The sequence below is a fragment of the Crocodylus porosus genome, unplaced genomic scaffold (genome assembly GCF_001723895.1).
Source record: "Crocodylus porosus isolate Cpor-Errol unplaced genomic scaffold, CroPor_comp1, whole genome shotgun sequence".
NCBI classification, from domain to species: domain Eukaryota; kingdom Metazoa; phylum Chordata; order Crocodylia; family Crocodylidae; genus Crocodylus; species Crocodylus porosus.
Genome location: NW_017728948.1, coordinates 76,717,109 through 76,739,951, shown reverse-complemented (window position 1 = coordinate 76,739,951; position 22,843 = coordinate 76,717,109). Strand labels below are relative to the sequence as shown.

At 44.1% G+C, this 22,843-nt stretch overlaps 1 protein-coding gene across 7 annotated transcripts in view; it reads left to right on the top strand.

The window, feature by feature from the left end:
- Positions 1 to 22,843, top strand: part of PTPN13 (protein tyrosine phosphatase, non-receptor type 13) — a 227,927-nt gene that overhangs the window by 131,113 nt on the left and 73,971 nt on the right. For 6 of the 7 annotated variants that reach the window (XM_019552791.1, XM_019552788.1, XM_019552787.1 and 3 more), the window contains exons 8-9: positions 10,909 to 11,004; positions 17,141 to 17,228. In XM_019552791.1, the coding sequence (XP_019408336.1) occupies positions 10,909 to 11,004; positions 17,141 to 17,228 (184 nt within the window). The remainder of the gene's footprint in view (positions 1 to 10,908; positions 11,005 to 17,140; positions 17,229 to 22,843) is intronic. The other variant, XM_019552792.1, reaches the window with a different exon arrangement.

The following is a 22,843-nucleotide window of genomic DNA, read 5'->3' as shown; positions in this document are numbered from 1 at the left end:
CTTGTCATGGTATGATCTGGATCCATTTGGTGTGTTTTGGGCTGGAGGAAGTTGGCTTCTGGTGATGAGGTTATCAAGGTTTGGTGCTTGTTTGATTTTACAAACCACTTTTCACAGGCGGGCCTATGAACTTCACTTCATCAACCTCCTAGATAGAGAAACTCATGGACTCAATATAGACATCGGATTCATGACACACTACAATCTGCCTGACATCTGACTCCCCAGGTAGCAGCAGGTACTTCTCTGCTGTTACCTGCTACGTCCCCCTTCTCCCCTACCCTAGCCTGCCTCTCACCTCCTAATGCCTCCATTTCTATTTTCACTGACTGACTTTCTTGCTTGCATAGAGAAAACATTCATGAGAGAGAATACTTGTCCACTGTCTGAGCTGAAAAATTCAGATTCATGTTCATATGACAACTCCGTTCTCCTCCAAGATTTTGGCAGAGGGCAGTTGGAACAAAGGTATTATTCCCTCAGCTCCATTTACTTAGCTTTTATTTTAAAAAACATTAAGTAATTAATTGCATACGAGAATGGTCTCTGTCTGTCATTTTTAAACTAAATAGTTACCTGTACTAAAACTCCACATTGATCTCAGGAAAACTGTTGTTGTTATGCTCTAAGAACAACAAATGCTTACATGGGAAAGTGATGTTAGGAACATTTTATGTCTTTACATAAAGGCAGTATAAAAAACAATGTGGCAGGTAGAATTACAGAAGGATAGTGACTTGTGAGTATGGTTGCCAGCAGCTAGCAAGCAGTAATAGATCACCAGAATTCCACTGACTGCAGTTTTTGGGACATACCTAGGGCTGGACCACATGGTCCACAATGAGGAGGCAGAGGATGAAATTAAAAAAAAATGTTCATAAACTCATGGGGGCCGGTCCATGAAAACGTCAACACAAGACTTCCAACAACCTTTAGACTAAATAGATGAATTCTTTTGTGAACGACCCCCAGAAAAACAATTGAATTTATGTTTTCTCTTGTAATCCCTTTTTTTACTTACCTCATTGTATGAAAGTTTAGCCAGGGTGTCTGCGAGCCTGCTATAAGTCAGCAGTATTATGTATTATTTTCAAGTAGAAGCAAATTAAGCCCCCATTCGCACTATGCCTTACAACATAGTGTGGAGACATGCTTAGGTATTGATTAAAATTCAGTAGTAGTAAAGAGGATTGTCAGATAGTTGGTACATCTGGTATGGAACTGAGTCAGTTATGTTAGAAGAATGCTCGTAAGTCATGTTTTAATCTGTGTGTGAAAAGTAGAAAATAAAATTATTCTGGAAAGCTGGTGATAACATTTCTATCACACAGGGAATTAATTACATAGTTTGCATAAATGGGCTTTTCAAAGAGGAAAAGTGACCATAAATTTAAACAACAGATTTAAATGAAATCTACGTCATATCAACATGCCTTGTGGAAGGTTCCAGTGTCAATATTATTTTGTTTTGAATAATGTGGACTAGTGTCAGATAGTGGCAGAACTGTTTTTACAACTTCATGTTTATATTGGAATGCACATTTTATTGGCTTGTTGGATGAACACTCATATAAAAATAATGATGGGCTTCTATCAATGAGGTCAGATTGAGAAAGAGACTTGCTTATTTAAAATTGATAAATCCAAATCCTATTCCCAATCACTTAAATCAGATTTTTAATTTTAATATTTTATTTGGTTCCATTTATTTCGTTGGTTATTGTTTCCATTTTTTTCACAGTTTGGACAACGGGACCCAGATCCAGAAAGGAACTTAGACACCTAAAGTGAACCATATTTAACTGAAATCTAGAACTGTGCTCCTCAAAACCCCTGTTCACTTGCTCTCTAACTAGAGGTACTTAAGTTCTGGAGATTCCTCAGTTCTCACAATTAAAGTTCAACCAACAACTAAGGTTCTGTTTTTATGCATACCCCAAAGCACCTCAGTCTTGACAGTGCTGAGGAGTTCAGCACCTAGTTCAGGCCTATGCCCCATCAGAATCCATAAAGTCAGTGTTTCTTGACCTATTTTGCCTCAGGATCTCTAGTTGGTAAGCATTCTCAGAGCACACCTACTGAATCAGGCTTCACACAAAATGCAGTGGCAGGCACTGGTTTCTTTTTAAACATGGCAAATTGTGATGTCACCTGTGCCCTTTCATTCTTCTGCTTAATGGCTGGAGTACTCACACAAGATGTCTTAGACCTGGATTTTGTTCCCTCCTCTGCTCAAATCCCCCTTTCCTATCTCTTAGAGGAGTGGCCTAAGCAACAAGCTGTATGCCATTCTGGAGTGGGAGATGCCAGTCTTGCATCTTCCTTGGGAAGCTGTGGTGCTTTGGATCAAAGAACTGAAGAATCACTGAGAGTGAGAGTGACTCTCCAGCCTGTGACTAGGACATCCATTTGGCAGTTTCTGTTTGTGTGACTGTTGTATAAAAAAATTATTATTAAGTAATACAAATAGTTTTAGTAGTTTAGGCACCTTTTTAAATTACAAAAAGAACATTTTTCCCCCCCCGTAATACTCACTTAACTCCACCATCTTTTGCTGTCTTCTTCCTCCTCTGTGAAGCCAGTAATTTGCGTAATAATGCCTTTGCAAACCTGTATCTCTGTAATTTGAGTCATGTGTTCAGGATAATGACATTCCAGGCTAAACATGGTTCTTCAATTTCTACTGAAGTTGGCTAGGATGAGGCTTTCTGTGTATTACTTGTCTGGGCTTGCATATCTTGCCCTGGGTAAATGGGGTGTTTGTTAGTTTATGCTTTGTTATGCCTCTGAAGCTGTGCTTTGCTGATTTTGAAAGGCAGATTGAAAAAGCATAAACCCAATACGATTCAGCATGAACACTGATTTGCCAGACATAAAGTTTTGTTGGATCATGCCTATGCCTCTTGATAATTTACATTTTTATTACTGACTTACCACAGTTTTATTTATAGGATATTTTAAATCACAGCTCTAAGTTGTGAAATGATTTGAGGCATTCTGAATATTAAAAGATTCCATCCTGCTTACAGCATTGAACTGGATGGATTTCCAGATTCACACACACCTAAAACATCACAGTGAGGGAAAGATGATGTTGAGGCCCTAGACAGATGAGCAGATACTAGGCCTGTGTCAGTGGGGAAGTATTCGGTTCAGATTCAGCCAATTCGGAGGCCAGTGATTTGATTCAGATCACTGTCCCAAATCAATTTGGCCAAATCAGCTTCAGAAAATTTGGCGCTGATTTGGAGAGATTCAGTGATTCGGCCATAGACTATAATGGGAAATCATTGAAATACCTATATCTTTGTCATTTTTTGGCAGATTTGGATGAAAACAGCAGGGATGGTAGCCCCTTCTGAGGGCATGAAGCCTGCCAAGTTTTAAGGAGATGTCCCAAAAGTTCATCCTGGCACAGGAGCTCAGCAGGGAGATGTTCTTCTCCTGCTGGCTGGTGATACAGTGAGTGCTGCCTCCAGCTCTGAGAGCGGGGCATTAAATGCTTTAAAAAAAAAAGAAGGAAATTGGTGCAGATGGAATGAGCAGAGTGGCACTCACTCGGTCTGTAGATGGAGCTGGGGAATCCGAGCAGTCAGAGGTTTATCTTCAGGAACACCAGCTGCTCCACCAAACCAGGATCAAAGGAGATGTGGTGTGGTGTCACAACATCCCCAGCAATACTGAACACCATCTCACTTGGAACACTGGTTGGTGGACAGGACAGGTGTTGCTGGGCAACCGTGGAGAGATCCTGCCACATCTGGCTGCGGGTTGCCCAATAGGCCAAGGAGTTGTAGTCCAGCGACTTCATGTCCTCAGCGAGATATGTAGCCACCGAAGCCTCGGCACTACCTGCCTAAGCCTGGAGTTTGGTGCATCTCGACCTCACCACGATCTGCTGGCTGAGGAATTGGCTCCACGGTAGGACCCAGAGAGTGGTGGTTGACAGAAATCAATTGTCGTGGTGCACTGTGACCAGTGGGGTCCCTCAAGGCTCTGTCCTAGGGCCTATACTTTTTAACATCTTCATCAGTGATGTAGACATTGGTATAAGAAGTGGGCTGGCCAAGTTCACTGATTACACCAAACTCTGGGGTAAAGCATCCCCACCTGAGGACAGGAGGGTGACCCAGGGAGATCTTGACAGGCTCATGAAATGGGCGGATGAGAACGTGATGGTGTTTAAAACCGAAAAATGCAAGGTTTTGCACCTTGGGAGGAAAAACCTGCAGCACCCTTATAGGCTCAGCAGTGCTACACTGGTTAGCACTAAGATGAAAGGGACTTGGGGGTCATGATCGACCACAAGATGAACAGCCTTCAATGTGATGCTGTGACTAGTAAAGCAAGCAAAATGCAAGAAGCTTGAGAGAGTGCAGAGGAGAGCCACATGCATGATCAGAGGTCAGGAAAACAGACCTTATGATGAGAGGCTGAAAGCCATGGGACTCTTCAGCCTGGAAAAGCGCAGACTCAGGGGCAATCTGGTAGCCACCTGTAAGTTTATCAAGGGTGTTCACCAGGATCTGGAGGAATGTCGGTTCACCAGAGTATCCCAAGGGATGACAAGATTGAATAGTCACAAACTCCGCCACGACTGATTCAGGCTGAAGATAAGGAAGAACTTCTTTACTATCCAAGCCCCCAAGGTTTGGAATAGACTGCTGCCAGAGGTGGTTCAAGCACCTGCTTTGAATGCCTTCAAGACATATTTGGATGTTTATCTTGTTGGGATCCTATGATCCCTGCTGACTTCCTGCCCCTGGGGCAGGGGGCTGGACTCGATGATCCTTCAGGGTCCCTTCCAGCCCAAATGTCTGTGAAATCTGAGAAGTCTGGACCTCAACACTGAAGCCATACCCTTGACCCACATTTGCAGTAGCTGTCATGGAGGAGACTGGCTGGTGCTGGGAATGCTGACATGGGAAAGTGGATCCCCCTCTTCCACGTGCCCTCACCTCTGCCCTTCTGCCTCCCTGACTCTGTTCACCAGCACCTCCATCCAGTGATTGAGGGTTTTGGTGCTGGACATGCTCCCCTTCACCTCGGGTCTCACGTACCTGCCAGCACATGAATGGTACTGGACTACAAGGGATCCAGCGTTTTTTGATGCCCTCCTTCAGCCCCTTTACCACTGCCTGCACCTCTGGTGAAAGCGGCTTTCCAGCCAGGAACACTGATACCCTGGAACTTCTCCATTTCGTTCTGAAGCTCCTTGATTACAAGGATTACCTAGCTAAGGAGGGCATCACTAGCGCTGCAGGTCTCGGTGGCCTCGAGGAAGGGATTCAGGACCACCAAGATCTGGGAGGTGGTATCCCACTTGGCTTTGTTTAGGGGTCAGTGATCCCAATCTCCCTGAGCAAGGCCATCTCATGGATGGCTTTCTGTTGCTTCACCAGCCTTTACAGCATTAGGTATGTAGAGTTCAACCAAGTCTCCACATCCTGCATGATTGTGTGGTGTGGGATGCTCAGCTCTGCCTGTTTGTCTTGTAGCATCTTGCCCCGCTTGATGCTGAGGTGGAAGTAGCCTGCCACCTTCCTGCATTTTGAAATCAGCGGGTGGTAGTGATGGTGCCATCTTTGGCAGCCCTGTCCCCCTCCAAGGTGTCACTGACTATGAGGTACAGCCAGTATGCCACATAGCAGATTCCAACAAAGTTGTTGGTGGCCATGACCCAACGAGTCATCCCTGCAGCATGTGGTTTATGATCTCCCTTGCTGTGTGAGACTCATCCATCACCTCTACTTGAAGGAAAGCCCATTGACAGCCTGACAGATCGCACCAGTGCCCTGTGAGGGAGAGGTAGGCATGATCTCCAGCCTGGCTGCTCCAGATGTCAGAGGTGAAGTGCAAGGCTACTTGCAGACCTGCTTTGCGCAACTCCTCCCTCAAGTATTCCCTGCATGCCTCATACAGGGAGGATACCACCATCCTGCTAAAGGTGGTCCATGCGGGCACTTGGTAGGATGGGACCACAAGCTGCCTGAACCCTGGCCACTCAACTAAGGAGAAGGTTAAACTCTCTGATGCTCTGGGTGAACTTGCTCATCCTTGCAACGCGCCCTGGTTTGTGTGTGGGTTTTCCCCACCGCTCCAAGGTGGCCTGCCTGTGCTTCATGGGAATGCTGGCTTTGGAGTGAGAGGGGGACTTTCCTTTGAGCATGCTCCCACTTGTGCCAGGCTGAGGAGGAGCAAGGACAAGGGGGTGCTGCCTCCTGAGATGTAGCAGCATTGCCATGGTCGTGAAGTGTTTCACCTCCTTGCCCCAACTGATCTGCCTTCGGCAGTGCTGGCAGATGGCATACTTGGGTTCATCTGCCACCTCAAAATTATCCAACACTACACTACCTCCCGGCTTCTGGTTTGAGGGTGGGAATCCTGCTTTATCCCCCTCCTCAGCAGACTAAGGCACAACAACAGCAGGAGCTGACTCAGCTGAGCCACTTGCCTCCTCAACCTCAGCCTCCTCTGAGGTGCTTTCCAGAGGATGAGACCTGGGAATACTGGTTATGCCCAGGACCTGGGGTCTCCTCTTTCCCCATTGCTCTGGCCTGTACCTCCAGGTTTGTGAAAGACTGCCTTCTGAATCTTTGAATCTTTTTCTGAATCTTTTCCAAATCAATTATCCTGGAGTAGCTTCTGGTAGTAGGTGGATTTTCTACTGCATCTTAAAATAAGTGATAGAAGATCAGATAAATAACCTGTTTGCCTTTAGCAAATATCTACCCTAGGCAGACGTGGTAGAAACTAAACCAGTGTAACTTTTTCAACAATAATTTTCCACCTGATTGGGCAAGGTTATCCCAGTGGAGGGGATACATCATCTGCCTGTTCTTTCACACTGGTGTGATGCTGATTACACCAGAGTAAGCATTTATCTCTCCAGAGCCTGAACAAAGAGAGTAGACAAGGCCGGAGGATTTGCCCCAACATAAAGATTGTGGCCTGTTTGAAATATTTAGTCCTCAGGCTGGAAAGCTTGGATGTCATTTCTGTGGTAATCATTGAAAAGTCATTAAATAGGATTAGCAATTTACCTACTTAACTGACAGCATTATCTGAATATGAATATGCATACTGAAAAGAAGAAAGGAGAACATAACTATGTATTGTAGTCGTATGGCTGTTTCATCTTTGTGCCCCTTCGGGAGGAGTGGATGTTACTGAGGTAGCTGGGATATTAAACTAAACCTCAGTTTTCCATCAGATGCTTTACTGTCACTGAGTGCTTGTTCCTCTTCCCCCCCTCTCACACCTTTCCCTCTTACACTTTACATTTTGAATTTTTTGCCTTGCAGGCACCGGGCAGCTGTGCCTGGGAGTGTGCCATTCATGTCATCTATCCACCTGGGTCTCTTTTATGGAACCCTTGTAACAAAACACATGTGCCATCTTCAATGTTGTCTCACACCAAGGGTTGCCTTGATGCCCGGAGCCACCTCAGCCCTTATCATCTTCTCTGTCCTTGGACAATCTCCTTTTTTCCTCATCTGCCACACCTTGAAAGGAAGGCTGCCACAGGGCTCCCCAAACAAGATTTCACTCATGAGTGCCATTGTTACCGCTCATCGCCTTCAGGGCTAATTACATGGGTAATTACATCCTTCCCAGTACCCACGGCCATGCCTCTGAGATGTCACACATACTAATCAGATCATAACCACCTCTACAGGCTATGGGCTTCTGGCTCTTTTTGTCCTTACACCATTCCCTGTCTGGGTTATGAGCACTCTGCCCCCCACTCAGTTTCCAGCCATGGCCCCCCTGGCCTTTGGTTTTTCTCCCCAGAGCCTGGTCCCACTCCTAGGCTAGTTGAGATCCATGGGGTCTTCAGCTCCACCAGTCTCCAGCTGTGGCCCTTCTTGGCATTTGGCACCTCCTGAGCCTTGGCCCTGCTCCTAGGCCAGTGAGACCTACAGACACCCTGGCTGTACCTGCTCCCTGGGCCCTCTGCTTTATTTCTATTCTCTCTAGCCCCTATTCTGTCTCTGGGCCCTCTCTCCCTGGGCCAGCTAGGAACTCCTTACTTCCCCAGGAAGCTTTGATGCAGTCCTGCTGCTCTGGAGCTCCTCTCTCTGTGGCTCTCAGGGCTAGACTGCCTGACTAGCTCAGGCCCTGGGCTTATATACTGCTAGCTCAGCTCCCTCTTGGTCAGGGCTCTAAATTGCTCTCTGGAACACGTGCAGCTTGATTCTGTTACCTCCTGCCTTCTCTTAAAGTAGCAGGAGCACCCAGCCTTCTGCTACATGTCTCCCTTCCCACGCACAAGAAAATGTGGCAGGCCTCTCTTACCCTGTACTCATGGTATTGAGAATTTTTTTTCCTCCAGAGGAAAGGAACATGGGCTGAATGGTGATTGGGAGTTTTATTCTACCTTCCCTAGCTGGTGAATTTGCCCACTGGCTTCCAGCAGGTTTTTAACTTCTGCTGGTAGGCCGAGTCAGTAACTATTAAGTCAAGTATCCTGCTACCAGTAAAAGGGACACATTGTAGCAAGTCTTACTTTTTGCATGCATTTTTTAAAATTGTTTAAATGTATTTCTGTGAACTTTTTCATTTCCTATGACCTCTTAGCCTACCCCCTTTTTGTGGCTCCTAAATACAAAATTTTGTATTTTTCAAAACAGAATACAAAAAAGTAGCCATTTTGAAATGCCTTAAAGCAAGATCATTTAAAAAACAAAGGAAAAATAAACCTTCTCATTCCATTGAAAGAAGAAAGGAAGGTTGTGTTTGTTCCAGAAAAACAAAGTTCTCAGTTACACTCATTTGGTTGGAATTTTCATGGCAGCACAGTATCAACTTGTATAGTTACAAAGTTTTGTTGTTGGTTTTTTTGGGGCAGGGTTTGAGCAATCTTTCAGAATTGTTAACAGAAGTATTCTCTGTTTTAAGACCATAGAGAAGTGTATCAAACCTAGAGAACAAACATCTCATACAACAACATGCACTTCCAATATTATTACTTTTATGTCATGGAGTAAAACTTTTGGAAATATTAATTCTCCAAAAGTATTTGAATTTATCTCTGTCAGGTCTACCTAGTTGTACAGTTTTCTTTCTCTGTTTTTTTTGAATACTTCTGCTTTATTTTCATCCTACCTTTTTCAGAAGACTGAATTAGAGGTTTATTAATTCCCGCCCTCTTTTTTCTGTAACTATGTCTGCTAGTTTACTCAATTTGTTCTTATTCTGGGGTTTCTTTAGGATGTGTTTTATTTCCTGGGATCTGGATTTGGGATCTTATCTTTGCTGGACTAGTGATCATTTTAAAATGAAAACTGATGAAAGTAGAATACTTAATTGATTTACATACTTTCAACATTTTTACCAATCAATTTGAAATCCAGTTGATCTTCTAAAATAATTTAAAAGTAACTTTAGGTAGTGCACTTGATTGCAGCCCATTTTTCCCTTCAAAATCAGATTTTTCCTGCATATTTTAATTTTCTCTTTCTCAATATTGTCTGAAAGATTTGCACAGACAAGGAAAACTGGCTAACTAGAAAACTAACTGTGAAAGTGAAGATACTTGTTTTACTTTGAAATAACCCCCAGTCAACAGTTGACTGTTCTTCCTATGATTCTTTAAGAACTATTACTATTACTTGGTTACTAACAAGCCCCTAAGGGTTAACAAATTGAAACACTTCAGTGGAGACAACCCAATTTAGGCTCTGATTCTTCAAGGCAGAGCTCTGTACATAGAAAGAATATTTTGCAGAATCAGGGCCTTGTGCTCCAGTATATGTGCTGCTACATTGAGGCAATGTTAAAATCTATGGAGACTACTGCTGATAGATGTTTCTCTAAAATTTCCATTGGAATGGGAGCCTGGCTAACTCAATCGATTTTTGTTTTTTTTTCATTGCTCTTATCACTAGAAACTTTCTCCTAGTATGTAACTTAAATCACCTTTACTGCAAATCCAGTTGATTTCTGATTGACTTGTCTCCAGTGAACAGGGAAGACAGCTGCTTACTCTCTTCTTTGTGATAACCTTTTACATATATAGCATATCTTCCCTAAACCTTTTCTTTTGTAGAGAAAGCACTTGTAATTCCTTCAACCTCTCCGTGCCACAGCCTGGCCCATTATTTTACTTCACTGTCTGTGCTGCATGGATAACTGGAGCCAATATATTTCCAACTCCTTGGGACTGGTTAAATTCTAATACTAGTTAGTATTTCTAGTTTAGAGTTTCTAGGGCACACTCACAGGTATTGACCTTTTTTGACACCCTGGGCTGCCATCCATTGCCCTAGACCCTAAACACTAGTATCTGAGAGAACCTCCCCACCATTCACTTGCTCAGACTCTCTCTGTTCGACCAATGCTATGGGAACTCTGGCCTTGCTTGGTTTAACTTACTGGGAAAACAGCAGGTCAGAAAAGTGAAGAGCACAGGTTTAGCAAAAGGACTGCTTGACCTTATTGATTATACTCTTACAGATTAGAGAGTTGCAGTTCCTTGGAAAAAAAGTCCTAGGTGTCCACCCTCTCCTAGTCTGAACTTTGTCAGATATTTTGAGTGGGTAGAGTCTACCCTGTCCTCCTTAAAATGGGTGAGGAGTGGCCCTTCACAGACCAGAATCAGACTCTTGTGTAAGGCCATCTCCATGTCATGTGCTCAAACTGAAAAGGTCTAACTCTACTGGTTGTGGTTATCTTCTCTCATGTTTAGGCCTTAGAGGAGTAGGGCAATTATTCTTTGTGCAAAATTGAGATAGCACTGTGGACAGCACAGTATCTAGTGAATGCTTCTCTCTGTTACAAAATGCTATGGTCACAGATATGTATAGCTATTATGGAAAAGTTGGTTTTATGATAGCTAATTGTTCTTGATTTTAGTATAAGAATGTTGTTGCTTTGGTTTCCTAATGCATGCCTCTAAACTTACAGACCCCACAAGAAGGTACAGATCTTACCACAGCGATGTTTATAGTACCTCCAGTGAAAGTCCATCTATTACTTCCTCTGAGCCAGATTTTAGGCAAGGTAAGAACATTAAAATATTTAAAATTGAATTTAAATAACAATAGCAGAAGAAAACAAAGAGAAACAGTTAGAAGTAATTTAAAATAAATCCAGCATGTATAAAGAAAAAAAAACCCTAACTTAGAACACTTAAGAGCAAAATCAATACTAGAAAAATGACAAGTCATATGAGGATTTTGTTATTATAAAATATATTATTACAACACAGAAGTCAGACATTCATAGAAGAAGAAGAGATTATATATAGTTATTAATATTATTAATTATAGTCACATATAGATTACAAACAACACAGAAGATGCCAGAGATTCAGATTAACACAACACAGAAGTCAGACAGTCATAGAAGAACAAGAAGAAATTATTGTAGTTACACACACAACAGTAAAAACAACACAGAAGAAGTCAGAGAGCCATAGAAGAAGAGATCAGATTATATATAGTTATTATTATTAATTATAGTTACAGTTTGACTACAGATAACACTGACGTCAGATACAGGTTCAGATTAACGCAACAGAAGTCAGATAGTCATGGAAGAAGAAGAGATATTATTTAGGTACACTACACAACACAGAACTGTAAACACAACACAGAATAAGTCAGACACAGTCATATATCAGAGAAGAAGAAGACAACTTATATTCTATTATTAATAAGTTACACACACTCACTCACACACACACACACACATTTTCCAGCACAGGAAAGATTAATATGAAGTGACCTGGGAAGGCAAATGCCAAGTCTTCTAGCAGGGGAGGGCTAGAGAGGATAGGGGGAGAGCTAGAGCTGCAAGTCCCTCCCTCCATAGATGCATCATCATGCCTGGCAGCCATGTGCCAGTGGAAGCAAGGAGGTGGGAAGAGTATCTGTCCCTGCACCTGCACCACCTCCCCTAATTCCAGAATTAGGCACCAGCAGCAGAATGACAGTCTCCTCCACCCAAATTTCATCTCCCAGCATGAGCATCCCACTGCCAGAGCAGGACCTGGATCTGAAACCAGGGGACCTGAGCGCTGGGGAAGAAATCAAACTTTGCGTTGTGGTTGAATCAGAACTGACAGAGCCAGCCTTTGTTTATTTAGGGCTATACTGTGATCAGGGAGAATTCCATACAGCAAGGGGAATCACCCACTTGTCTGTTTCAAAGGAATTCTCGAACTCTAAGTTTACAGGCATATTTATATTTAAGACAGAGAGAGAGAAAAAATATGACCTTGGAAGAACAAACAGAAGTAAATCACTGGTCTGACACACACAAACACACAGAAATTCTGGGGACCAAGAGAGAATCTGAATTTGTGCTCCACACCTCTCAAAGTTTCGCTAGACCTATGTTTCCTTCACTAAAAGGCACCTTGGAGGAGGTTGTGGAGGCAAGTCAGTCAGGTCCTCCTGTTGTTGTGCCTCTGCCTGCTGAGGAGGGGGATAAGGTAGGATCTCCACCCTCAACCCAGAAATGGGGAAGTAGTGTAGTATGGGATCATTTTGAGGTGGCAGATGATTCCAAGTATGCTATCTGCCAGCACTGCCAAAGGCAGATCAGGTGAAACACTTCACCACCGCAGCGATGCTGCTGCATCTGAAGAGGCGGCACCCCCTGCCAATACTGCCAAAGGCAGATCAGCTGGAACAGAGAGTTGAAACACTTCACTACCGCAGCGATGTTGCTGCATCTGTGGAGGCAGCACCCCCTTGCCCTTCTTCCTCCTCAGCCTGCACCAGTGGGAGTATGCCCAAGGGAAAGTCCCCCTCTCACTCCAAAGCCGGCATCCCCATGAAGCAGAGGCGCCACCCTGGAATGGTGGGGAAAACCCACACACAAAGTGGGGCATGTTGCAAGGACAAGTGAGGTCACCCAGAGCATTGGAGAGCTTAACCTTCTTAGTTGAATGGTCAGGGTTCAGGCAGCTCGTTGCCCCACTCGCTGCAAAGCTCCCATTTGCAGGCCACCCTGGAGCAGTAGGGGAAAGCCACAGACAAAGCGGGTTGCATTGCAAGAGCAATTAAGATCACCCAGAGCATTGTGGAGATGATTGCTCTGGATGGCCAGCCCTTCTCCTTAGTTGAGCGGCCAGGGTTCAGGAGGCTTATGGCATTCATGGCCCCATCTTACCAAGTGCCTACATGCACCACCTTTAGCAGGACAGTGGTGGCCTCCCTGTATGAGGTATGCAGGGAATACTTGAGGGAGGAACTGCAAAAGGCAGGTTTACAGGTAGCCTTGCACTTCACCTCTGATATCTGGAGCAGCTGGGGTGGAGATTATGCCTACCTCTCCCTCACAGGGCACTGGTGTGACCAGTCAGGCCGTCAGTGGGCTCTCCTTCAAACCGAGGTGATGAATGAGTCCCACACGGCAAGGGAGGTCATGGTGTCCATGAACTGCATGATGCAGGGGTGGCTTGTTGGGCAGGGCCAGTTCACCTGCAGGCTTATGGTCACCAACAACGGGGCCAATATAGTCAAGGCCATCTGTGATGCCAGTTTTGTTGGCATCTGCCATGTGGCACACAGGCTGCACCTCAAAGTCAGGGACACCTTGGTGGGGGCCATCACTACCACCCAGCTGATTTCCTAATGCAGGAAAGTGGTGGCCTACTTCCATCGCAGCATCAAGGGTAAGATGCTGTGGGAGAAACAGGCAGAGCTGAGCATCCCACAGCACAAAACCGTGCAGGATGTGGAGACTTGGTGGAACTCCACATACCTGATGCTGGAAATGTTGGTGGAGCGACAGAAGACCATCCATGAGATGGCCTTGCTCAGGGAGATTGGGATCAGCAGTGCCCTTAACAGAGCTGAGTGGGATACCATCTCTCAGATCTTGGTGGTCCTCAAGCCCTTCCTCAGGGCCACCAAGACTGTCAACGCTGGTGATGCCTTCCTCAGCCAGGTGATCCCCGTAGTGAGGGAACTTGAGAACCAAATGGAGAAGTTCCAGGGGATCAGTGTTCCTGGCTGGGGCAAGCTACTTTCACCAGATGTGCAGGCACTGATGAGGCAGCTGAAGGAGGGCATCAGGAAGCAGCTCGACCCCTTACAATCCAGTACTGTCAACATGCTGGCGGGCATGTGTGACCCGAAGGTGAAGGGGAGCATGTGCACTGGCAGCACCAAAACCCTCGATCACTAGACAGAGGTGCTGGTGAACAGTCAGGAAGGCAGAAGGGGAGAGGCGAGGGCATGTGGAAGAGGGGGATCCACTTTCCCGTGCCAACATTCCCAGCACCAGTACCAACCAGTCTCCTCCATGCCAGCCACTGCCAGTATGGGCCAAGGGCATGGCTTCAATGCTGGGGTCCAGACACACCAGACCCCAGCCTCTGTACCTACTACCTAGGAGGCTGATGAAGTGAAGTTCATAGGCCCAGCTATGAAAAGTGGTTTGTAAATTCCCTTTCAGGATCAGGCCTGAGAGAGTGGAGACAAAGTGGGGGGTTTTGTGAGGAATGCACTCCCACGGGTAGTTGGGTATTGTTGTCTTTGATAGATTCTGGTGTGCAGTTTGTGGGGGTACTGGAGATTGTTGGCTTGTTTTGTGTTTTGAGCTGTAGGAAGTTGGCTTCAGTTCTGAAGATGAGGTTAGGTTATCAAGGTTTGGTGCTTGTTTGAATTTACAACCACTTTTCACAGCCGGGCCTATGAACTTCACTTCGTCAGCCTCTTAGGTACAGAAAGTAATGGACTCAGTATAGACATTAGATTTATGACACACTACAACCTGTCAGACATGTGACTCCCCAGGTACCTCCTGCACTGCTACATCCCCCTCCCCCTCTCCCCACTCCAGTCTGTCCCTCACCCCCTGATGCCTCCATTTCCATTTTTGCTCACTGGCTTTCTTGCCTGCATTGCATGCCAGCCTTTGGCTTCTTTACTATTCCTTCCTTCCTGCAGGAGAGGAAAGAAAGGCTCTGACACAGTTTGGCTGCCTGAGATGCTCCTGGTGCTACAGTGCTACTGCTTACTAAGTTATTTTATACCTGTTGGTATTTAAAGTGGTGGATCAGGCTGAGGCTGTAGGAGAGAAGGACGCCTCATTGGGGCCCATTGCCATGTCATGTAGATGCCCCAGCACCAGTGAGGGTGTGCCTTAACCTACATACAGTGTCACCCCTGTCAGGAGTTTTGCTTGTCAGCAGCCTGAGGTGCAGTTTCCTAGAACCCTTTGCACCTATCTCCTTGAAAGGTGGCAGGCTTCGTGGCCTCAGCAGGGGCTAGCAGGCCTGCAGTTTTCAGCCTGCTGTGCCTTAATGCACACACATAATACAAGTTTTGCTTTCAAGACTTAGAGGTACAGTTTGCCAGAAACCCCTGCACCTATCTCCTTGAAACTTGGCAGGTTTCATGAGGGGGCTATCATCCTTGCAATTTTTATCCAAATCAGCCAAAAATGACAGATCATAGAATCAGTGAGTCGGAAGGGACCTAGACAGATCATCTAGTCCAACCTCCTGCCATGGGCAGGAAGGAGCACTGGGAGTGGCAGGGGTCATAAGACCCCTGCCAGTTATAGGTATTTCAGTGATTCCCCATTATACTCTATGGCGACTCTCCAAATTGACGCCAAATTTTCCAAAGGCAATTTGGCCAAATTGAATCACTGTCCTCCAAAAAGGCCAAATCCAAATTAAATACTTCCCTATTTGCACAGGCCTACCAAGCAGGCATTCTTGGGGGTTGAGGGGCAAGGTCCTGCCCCAGTAAATCTTGCTTAGGATCAGGCCTCTCGAGCCTCAGAAGTGTCTGCTTGGTTTTCCCCATTTCCAGAGACAACAGCCCAACACAGCTGATTCACTTTGCTCGGCAATGTCCCTTTCTAGGATGGAACCAAGAGTCAAAACAACAGGAAAGTGTATTATGTAGCTACTGTGTTTTTTACAAAGTTTTCTGGACTATAATCAGAAAGTTTTATAACCAGAAACTTTACAAAGTTTTCTGGACTATAACCATATTTTACTGAGTCTTTTGATTTTAGTTTTTGTCTGGATATAATTATTCCAAAGAACAAAAAAAAATGTATTTCACAAAAATTTTAGGAAGATGTAAACTGTGCAACACATTACGAGAGTGCAAATCCTAGGCTGAGATTGCCTGAACTCCATATGGTTAATGTTTTTCAGTTCGGGGATGTTATGATTGGAAAAGTAAAGACACTGGGTTTGGGAAATGCATTTCTGAGTGGTGGGTGAAACTCAGTGCTTATTATTTTATCCCAGAATTGCATTCTGGCCTTAACAGCTGGACCTGCATGAGGGGGCAGATGAAATTAACATTTCATTCCGTGGAACTACTGTTATTTTCCAGTGTTTGGAAAGAATGGAGAAACCATTCATGCACTCTCCTGTTTACTTAATGTAGGTGGGATAGTGGTGGTTGATGACATGATTATCGCAGAGCAGAATCTGAGAATGCTCCTCCTGCTGTTTTCATCTACTTAAGAAATCAAAAATGTGTAGGTTACAAAGCACTCTGCACAAAGTGCTGAGTGGCATTACTACTCACTGGGAAGAGTGGGATGTTGACAATGGAGGTCTCTGTACCTTACTAAATCAAGCCCCAATTGCAGTATTAGTATGGGTAGATGTTGACTTTCTCCTCCAGACAATTGCAATAAACAAGATCTCCATTATGAGAAAAGATAATTTATATTTAATAAACTGTGAAGACAAAGACAAATCCAGAAACAAAACTAAAAATTGGAGCTGCAGGGTAGCATCCCTTGTTTTGAGACAATATAATATTCACCGGTGGCTGTTCTGGGCATACAGAATCTTTTTACACTTCAGTTTTACTTACTGCAATTCTGAGGTCTCACAGTTTTATTGAAATAGAATGATTTCAGTTTAGAATGACACATAAACAATTCCATATTTTTAACACATTTCTCCAAATGTTTGTGCAGCAGTTTTTGGAGGGGTGGGAAAATACAATCTTTTTTCAAACTGAAATTGACTTTTTAATGCTAATTTCTTTAATACTGTAATGGCATGTTCACTATGTGTACGTCTGATCCTTTCGAAGTAAACTCACATGTCTGATAAATCCTTGATATTTAGGTAGGATTACCTCTTTATGGTTTCTAGCCTTTGCAGGAATTAATTGATCCATGTGTCTTTTTCATGTGCTAGGGAAAAGAAATAATGATGTAAAGAGAGATGATTCCAGCAGTGCTTTACCAGGAGCTGATGATACCTCACTATCAAGTCAAAGGGGAAGGTAAATTATATGAAATTATCGTATTTTCCAATCCTTGCTTTCCCTCACAAGAATTACTCCTTAGTTGCATTCATGTGATTAATTTTTTTACCACTTGTGCTAAATTTCCAAAGATAAAAAAGAGCCATATTTTTTTGTCTTGGTGGGAGCAACATTTTAGCAGTGTTGTTTTGCATACAGTAGATGATTCAAGACATATCCTGGTTGAAATCTAACATAATCCAGTTAAAAGTTCAACTCAGTTTGCATTCTTTAGTCTGAGTTGAATTAGACCCTAAAAGACTTTCCCTGTGCTCCTGCTGGAGCCACACAGCTAGGACCTGCATACATGCCACTGCTGCTTCTCCATGCCCCCCCCACTTCCTGGATTCAGTGGCTCCATGGGCCAGTTCCAGTCCATAGGTCGTATGTTGCTGACCTTTACTCAAAAATGATTATTTGGACCATTTTATCCGTGCTTTATAGTAGGGATGTTAAATTTATGGGAGTCCTTGTGATCTAGACCTAGAGGCCATAAGGGTTAAAGTAGCCATCGTTCACCCTCACCCACTGGCACATGCCCTTAGTTGGGCCCCATACTCCAGATTTAAGAGGAGGGCCCCCATCCCTACTCACCCTTCTTCCAAATTCCTAGCCTGTCTAGGAGCCTCATGGGCCACATGACATGGCTCCATGAGCCAGATCTGGCCTGAAAGATGAACATTTGACACCCCTGGTTTATAGCCACCAAAATTATGACTTTGAACTGTTGCTCCTGTCAGTTTTCCTGTTAATATCATGCTCTTATCAGTATCACCAAAGCCATGTATGTCTTTATGTTTCTCCCTAGAGCATGTTACAATAGCAGCTGTGTACTCAAAGTTGCATATGTGTTTCTATTCTGAAGTGTCTTTCATGTGGCATATAATTTTCACGTGATTCCCCCTTTGAGGCTTAAATGTCCCTGCCTAATGATGACTCATTTTAGAAAGTACAACCAAAATACCTTATTTTCTTGCATACAACACAACCCAAAACATAATACTCATCTTGTTTTTGAAAGGCAGATTGAAGATAAAATGATCTTTTTCTGTATTAAATAGTTGAGCAGCAGCACCTAGAGAGCTGAGCCTGCTCATTATTCTGCCCTCTGTGGATCACTGTACATCTTACTTTCAGTTTCACCAAGATAGAACCTGTTCGTACCATATTTCTCCCATATACTATATACTCTAATCTCCAGCAGCTGTTTTTCTGGAAGGACGTGTGTGTTGTATGCAAGGAATACAAAAATACAGGAGTGGAAAGAAGGTCAATTCTACAGTTACTTAAAAAAATTAACAACCCTTGACTTCAGCTGTTTGGGGTAGATTGTTAAATGTAATCTTTATGGAAGTATCAGTACGAAGGAACAGATTGAAAAGGAGCCCTGCCTCATCCCATGCCAAAAATGAAGGTACACATGAAAATTGGAGTCATGTCAATGAATGCATCAAAATGTCAGTAAAAGAATGGGAGAATCTTGCTTCCATCAGTTCAGATATACAATGGAGTGATGCAACTGAGGCAGAGAGCTCCACATTGAATAGTGCAGTTAAAATAAATGATGAGCATCTGCCATATGCACTGTTCACCATGCACTCAATGCACCAAGTGAGGCAGTGGTCCTCTAGATAACTAGGTGATCATGTACTTAAGGACGATATTAAACTCGATGCCCAAAGGAGCAAAATTAAAATGGCATAACCAGCCTGAACTTCGGCACTTTCTAAATGTCTGTGCTTTCCTTTGCAACTTTAATGTTCTAATATATGCATTGTGTATGAGATCATATAATTTCATTCAAGAACTCATTTAGAAATTTGTGTTTGTTTATTGATGGAAAGGAGACATTCTGCAGGAATTGTGTTGGTATGTATACATAGGTATGCATATATTAAATATGCAGGCATATGTAATGCATAGAGAGATATTCTCACAGCGTAACTCTAGGGAATGCATTAGCGATCTGGGTCTTGATGCAGGAGATTGTGGACCAGTTTCTGAATTTTTAAGGCAAGTTTTCTAGGAACCTGCGAAAGCTTTCTGTTTTGTACAATCCCATTAAAAATAGTGTTATAAGATACTATTATGTATGTTGTTCCAAATCCAGTCAGAGAGAGACTTTCATGCAAAGGTAAATGGGAAAACAACACATTTTCCACACAAAAAGTAATCTTAAAATTTTCTGTTTCGACTTTTCCATCCTTGTTTTTCTAATTAACTACTATGACTGCTACTAAGTCCCACAATGAAATCAAATTGCTATAAATGACAGTGAAGTTGCGAATTCAACATTACAGCAACATTGGAAGATAATAAACCAAAGGGGTAGGCAGTGAGAGTTTACAGCAAAGCATTTAAAGAATATTAAGGAATTATGGGTGCTTACAGACATGGTGGGGAAAGAATCTAGTGTTTTACTTTCAGCTTGGTGCACCCCTGCACCAAGTCCAGCACATGCCCAGAAGAGAAATTACAGCAGTTTGACCTGGCTTGCCCAGCATCTGTATAGTTCCCATGCTTCAGTGGGGCTTTCTGGTGCTTTTATCTGATAGCTGATTCAATTAGTTATCAGATAAAAGCGCCAAAAAGCCCTGCTAAAGTGCGTGAGTTATACAGATGCTCAAGAGCCAAGTCAAACTGATGCAGTTCATCTTCTGATAAAGCACTGTTTTTTACTTTTTGTGTTTTGCCTTTTTTCCCATGTCTGTCAGCACCCTATGACTAGGAACAGACATTACACATAAACTGGTTTAAGTGATCAGAAACTGGTTTAAACCTGTAACAGAACAGATGTTCAGAGCACATAAACCAATTTGAAAATAGCTGAAACTGGTTTGAGATAAACCTGGTTGAATGTAGTATCAGACTTAACTGATTTGGCTCAAACTGGTTTACACAATGTCTGTCTGCAATGTCTGTAGGTATTACAGGGCTTGCTTGTGCTGCCCTGTGCTCGTCTGCCTACAGGTGGCAACAAGGTAGACCTTGGCTCTGGATCACCAGGTCTGGCAGGAAGTGGATCTTACATTTTTCTCGCCTGCCACAACTTTGATGACCTATATATTCCCGGGAGGCAATGCCCACAGTGATCCTGCCTGTTCTTGCTCCCTGTGTCTTCGGTGAGGCTCCAGACCACCACTTTACCCCAGCCTAGCCTCTCCCGATGGTGTTTTACGATGTTCTTCCACAGCCAGGTTGCAGTGCTGCCTGTCGTAACCTTCTCTGCACCCCAGAGTGTCCTAGTGCTTCTTTTGGGTACATCCTTCCACAGGCTGGTCTTGGCCTGTGCTCAAACAAAATCAAAATAGACAGCAAAAGAAATCACAGAAAAAACCCCAGCTGCTTCTCAGCCTTCTTGTCAGTCTCTGGCAATGTCCCACCAAAAAAACAATCCCTTAGTCCATTCTCTTCTGTGTGCTAGCCTGCCCTGTACCCCTGTGAACGTACAGTCTTTTGGGGTCTCCCCCTTGTGCAGAAAGGCTCTACCTGTGACTGTAGATTTTTCCCTTCCGGCCCTCCTCCAGATCCTCTGTTGGAAAAACTCCAGTCTGGAGATTCTTTCTGTCCTCGTGGGCTCCCTCGCTCCAGATCCTCAGCTGCAGCTGTGCTGTGGAGATTCCCACTAGCCGCTTGTTCGCAGGCCTCTGCCTGCCTCAGGGTCACTCACACAGCGTTCCTTAGGCCCGTTCTGCAGTTTCTGCCTGCCAAGACACTCAGCCGCGCCTCTCTCTGTGCGGCCTGCAGGGAACTGACCCCTCTCTGCCCCTCTCCAAGGCCAGAAATACCTTTGAGCAGCCTCCCTCCGCCAATCCTGAGCAAGATGCTGCTCCAGAAATTGGGTGGGTATTTTCCTTCCTTTCCAGGCTGCAGCTGCAGCCCTGCCGGCCCTCCATGCTGTAAATTCTTTCTCCCTCCTTCACACTGTCCCAGACCCCTTGCTAGTTTAAGTTAAACCAGACACCCCCAGCATCCCAGCACACTCTCTGGGCCGGGGGGGCTCTCTGTGGCCCCTCTACTCTGCTTCCAGGCTGGAGCTTGGCAGAGACTGGAGGATGCTCCCCACTTCCCCCCACCACTCCCTGTTAAGCAGGAATTCCCCCTTCTCCTCTAACTTGCTGAGAGGTGTCTGTGTATTAGCTAGCAGACCATGTGCTGGCTACGGTCTGTGCTGTGGTAGAATCAAAGGCACAATCAGCAGGTAGCTGGCAATGTCCCTCTGTTGTTTTCTTAATGGGATGATAAATGCTGTTATCAATTCCCTGCTGGGTTAATCAGTGTCCTGTCAGGGCCTAGCCACGACCCCCCCCCCAGCTCAGTACAGTGTAAGGGAGGGAGGGCTGCTCTAGTACCCCCCAGCTTCTAGCCTGAGCCACTGCAGGCATGTGCATGCATGTCTGGGATGTCTGTGCTGGTACAAACAGATTGAGCCTAGCCAGGTTAGACTAACCTTTAAAGATTGAATCAATTCAGGCTCAGGCTTTTTGAATGTCTGTTCCCAGCCTATGTGATATGTAAATGGATCATACTGTTGGGGTTGCCTGTTTCACAAGTGAAAGTCCTTCTTTGACTCAATGAGAACATATTTTCTTTGTGTAACGTAGCAATGTGTATTTTGCAAAATCTAGAAAGGAAAGTATTACTTTGCAAAGGCTTACAGATGGACTGAGCTGCAAAGATCAGATCTGTATCTGATCTTACTCCAAAATGCAGTGAAGTTTGGATCCATGGTTTCAGATTATTGCCATATCTCTGCTTTGGCCTCAGAGTTTCTGTTCTTACTCAGAAGTGGCATGCTTGTGAGTACCCCATTCATTGTCCCAATAGTTTCCATGATTTTTGTCTTCACAAATTAAAGAGCTTTTCTAACTGCTGGTTCAGCAAATGCAGCTAAAATCTGAAAATTCAGCTGGGTTTTTAAAAAGATATTGAAAGTATATGTTGGTGTCACAATTCTGTTGCTTCGCTGAAAACAGTGTGTTCTTCAAAGTAAATCAAAGAGCAGAATTTGATCCTGCGGTAGGGATCTACGTAACTTTTCTGTTGATTGTCTTAAACAGATAGAAAGCAGATCCCTCTCCAACGATATTATAGACTTGGCAGCACTAACAACTTCAGTAAATAGAAGTGTCTTGTTATTATCAGTAAAGGCAGTAGTTATACTATGGCTTAAAGAGCAAATTAGTAGGGTGAAAGCATGCTGTGTTTTTTAAAAAGCAGTTTTCACAGTTACAGTGTACTTTCTTGTATTATGGAAAAGTAATGCTTTATAGGGTTGAAGATTTATAGTTGCTGAAGTAAATTTCACTGCCAAAATTAAAACGCTCAAGACTGCCAGGTTTTAATTTCTTCTAGGTGTTGTAATTTTTATTCTAAGTCAGGCCTGCCCTGTTCAGCCACCCATAAAAAATGTCCAATTGTTTGGAGTCTTAATTATATCTTTGTCATCTGAGTTCATGAATACTAGAACAAGGTATGTGATTTAGCATTGGAGAGCTTATAGTAGAGGTGGGCAGTTATTTCGGGTGGAGGGCCGCTTACCAAGTTTTGGCAAGCTGTCAAGGGCTGCATGGGTAGCCCCGCCCCTTGACAGA